At 43.5% G+C, this 3,388-nt stretch overlaps 1 protein-coding gene across 1 annotated transcript; it reads left to right on the top strand.

Moving 5' to 3' along the window:
- The first annotated feature begins 1,114 nt into the window (after positions 1–1,114).
- LOC132465530 (uncharacterized) lies at positions 1,115–3,129 on the top strand. The gene is made up of 2 exons (XM_060062206.1): positions 1,115–1,647; positions 1,865–3,129. The coding sequence occupies exons 1-2, from the start codon at positions 1,340–1,342 to the stop codon at positions 2,760–2,762; spliced, it is 1,206 nt and encodes a 401-aa protein (XP_059918189.1). The 5' UTR covers positions 1,115–1,339; the 3' UTR covers positions 2,763–3,129.
- The last annotated feature ends 259 nt before the right edge of the window (positions 3,130–3,388 follow it).

Raw genomic sequence — 3,388 nt, 5'->3', positions numbered from 1 at the left:
CATTTTGCTTTGCGGACGCCTTGTGAACGCAGCAGAATTCGAAACCGTTGAAAGCAATGAGAGTGGCTACACCAGACGCTGAAACTGAATGTACCGCGCCGACATTTCCGCGCGGAAAATTAAGACATAGACTGGTTTCTATTTTTATTATTTTCCGCGAGGTTTGCGTGGGCCTTTTAACATAGAGTATGGTAATAAATCAATAAGATGTAATTGGTGTCCTGTCGCTGGAGATCTGCACCAATCACTGACAGGATGTGGTCCATCTGCGTTGGTGTCATACGAAAATACGATCGATGGGTTGCAGCGTTAAAACGCAACTCCTCCGCCAGGTTGTAAAATACCCCTTGCTGTCGCCTGCGCTGGTTGATTGCAGTCACGCAGGTCCGTTTCCTCTTTTTAATCCTTTGGAGGATAACAAGTAAGGCAAGTGCCTTCCTCCTATTCACTGTAAAACAACTCTCTTGTGGTTAGATTGCACATCTGTCAATTGTCATCTATGCTAGACTATCTGCAACTAGCCTGTCTGTCATTAACGAATTAATCAGTTAGTTAGTATCACACAAACATACGTTTAAAACAACTCTGTAGAGGTTAGATTATTCACAGCTTTTCATCTATGCTAATATGTCTGCAACTAGCCTGTCTGCAATACCGAAGTTTTACATAACTTGCTATATATCAAACCTACTTAGTCAGACTAATATTATATTGATCTTTGACGTGGAAGCTGGTTACCCTAGCTATTTCATTTGCAACTAGTTCGTTTGTATCAAATTAGTTAGTTGGTCACGACTTACCAACGTAACTTTGTATCAATGGTTTATGGTTTATGTCCGTTGATGGTTGCTTGGTAACTATGTCTAGCTCAAATTTAACGTTATACGAATGTAGTTTGATTTACGGGTTGCTGTAGACTTAATACTTACCCATGTTACTCTGATCCAGATGAACTGGTGCCGATGAACTGTGGTTTATAAAATATATAAACACAGAGATCAAAAAAGATAAAGGAGCCATTTTTAACGCGTCCAGTGTAGCCGGTTAATTAAAAAATTCCGCTTGGTGAACGTTCTATTTCCGCACGGCAGAATTTCCGCGTCTGGTGTAGCCGTAGCGTTAGGGCCCGTGTCCACCAAAAGCGTTTTTAAAAGACGGAGCGCTCCGTGAACTGCTTTCAACGCGTTTGTGCGCGCCGCTCAAAGACGCACGAAGCGTTTTTCGTTTACGTCATTAAATACGCGTCATCGCTTGTATCCATAGATACACAGCTTCTATCTTGGCTCCATCATATGGCATCTGACACCTGAACGTCCTGGTTACTCCTACAATTTGCGAAATGAATCCAAGAGTAATAGCGCTTCTTGCCGTGGCAGCGGAGGTTGCGGACGATCCCCCTGCGCCTGTCGTGGTTGCCCGGAGGAGAGTGTGGGTCCACAGTATTAATCGTGGCAGGGGGCAGTACGGGGAATACCACCGGCTGTGCCAAGAGCTCCGCCTGGACGAGGATCGCTTCAAGGTCTATTTCAGACTCAACCGGCAGCAGTTTGAAGGAGTTTTAACATTTATTGGGCCGACCATCGCCAAGATGAACACCAATTATAGGGAGAGCATCAGTCCCGCCCAACGGCTTTGCATTTGTCTGAGGTGAGTAGTATAAACTGAAATGTGTCTTTGTAAATAAACACAACAGTTGCTATTTAACGTTAGGTCTACAGACCTAACGTTAAATACCAATAAATTAAATGTAGGCTATTTTCATATTTAATTAATTAGAAGGCAAACCTTTATTAGCAGCTGTGCAGTTCTTTTTTGTTTTCTAATTAACTGAAGATAATGTAGGCTATCTTTGTTTATGTTGCAGGTACCTGTCAACTGGAGACTCGTACAGGTCCATAGCCTTCAGCTACAGGGTGGGGTTCTGCACTGTGGCGAGGATTGTGAGGAGTGTGTGTGAGGCCATATGGCAGTGTATGGTCTCCACATACATGCCTGTGCCAGGGGCAGAGGACTGGATGAAGATAGCGGGGGACTACGAGAAGCTGGCGGACTTCCCCAACTGCCTCGGCGCCATAGACGGCAAACATGTGGTTATCCAGGCCCCACCGTCTACTGGCAGCCAGTACTTCAATTATAAGGGGGCCTTCTCCATCGTCCTTCTGGCGGTGGTGGATGCCCGCTATCGCTTTAGGGTCGTGGATGTGGGGGCCTACGGCAGGAGCAGTGATGGAGGCACGCTCTCTTCTTCGGCCTTTGGCACTGCTCTGCGGCTGGGGAACCTGGACCTTCCACCTGATCGACCCCTACCTGGAGCAGACCATCTGGGACCCCAGCCGCATGTTTTCATTGGGGATGAAGCTTTTCCTCTGCGGAGGAACCTCCTGCGGCCCTACCCTGGCCAAAACCTGGGGGGAGAGCGGAGGAGCTTCAATTTTCGGCTGTCCCATGCCCAGAGGATTGTGGAGTGCGCCTTTGGCATCCTCGCCAACCAGTGGAGGCTCTACAGGAGGGTTCTCGGCGTGTCTCCAGAGGTTGCAGAGAGCGCCGTGAAAGCCACCTGTATCCTCCACAACTATATGCGATGGGATGGTGAGGGAGAGGATGGCCCCCGCACTCCAACTGTGCCATCACAGGGTGCAGTGCAGAGCATCCCCAGGGTCGGCAGCAACAACGCCTCCAGGGAAGCGGTCGCAGTGAGGGAGACCTTCAACCGCTATTTTTCATCTCTGCCTGGTCGAGTGACTTGGCAGGATGGAATTTAGTTTATAATTTTTGTATATATTTAAATCAAAAAAGGCGAAAAACCAAAACTAATAATAAAATTTCTTAAATCAATCTAACATTCATGTTGTATGCTGGATTACTTCTGAAGACAAAAACACACCTTTAACACCTTCATCATCATCAGAGCATTCATTATGTATCTACTACCTAATGTAATGAAAACAAAACAACATTGTCTTAGCATTAAAATGTTTAATTAACTGATTCATTAGAAAATGATTCCAAGATATTATGTACACATTTGAAACATTTCTTATAGCTTGTACTAAATCTAAATAGAAAATGATTCCAAGATATTATGTACACATTTGAAACATTTCTTATAGCTTGTACTAAATCTAAATAGAAAATGATTCCAAGATATTATGTACACATTTGAAACATTTCTTATAGCTTGTACTAAATCTAAATAGAAAATGATTCCAAGATATTATGTACACATTTGAAACATTTCTTATAGCTTGTACTAAATCTAAATAGAAAATGATTCCAAGATATTATGTACACATTTGAAACATTTCTTATAGCTTGTACTAAATCTAAATAGAAACTGATTACAAATGTTATTTACACATTTAAAAAAATCTTAAAGCTTAAACTAAAT

The sequence above is a fragment of the Gadus macrocephalus genome, chromosome 10 (assembly GCF_031168955.1).
Source record: "Gadus macrocephalus chromosome 10, ASM3116895v1".
NCBI lineage: Eukaryota > Metazoa > Chordata > Actinopteri > Gadiformes > Gadidae > Gadus > Gadus macrocephalus.
The sequence above is the reverse complement of the archived record's forward strand: the minus strand, read 5'-3'. Positions and strand labels throughout refer to the sequence as shown.

Bases quoted from the DNA above. Each gene is read 5' to 3' on its own strand.
- LOC132465530 (XM_060062206.1), top strand. From the start codon at position 1,340: ATGAATCCAAGAGTAATAGCGCTTCTTGCCGTGGCAGCGGAGGTTGCG. The intron at 1,648-1,864 runs GTGAGTAGTATA...TTTATGTTGCAG, and splicing joins CGGCTTTGCATTTGTCTGAG to GTACCTGTCAACTGGAGACT.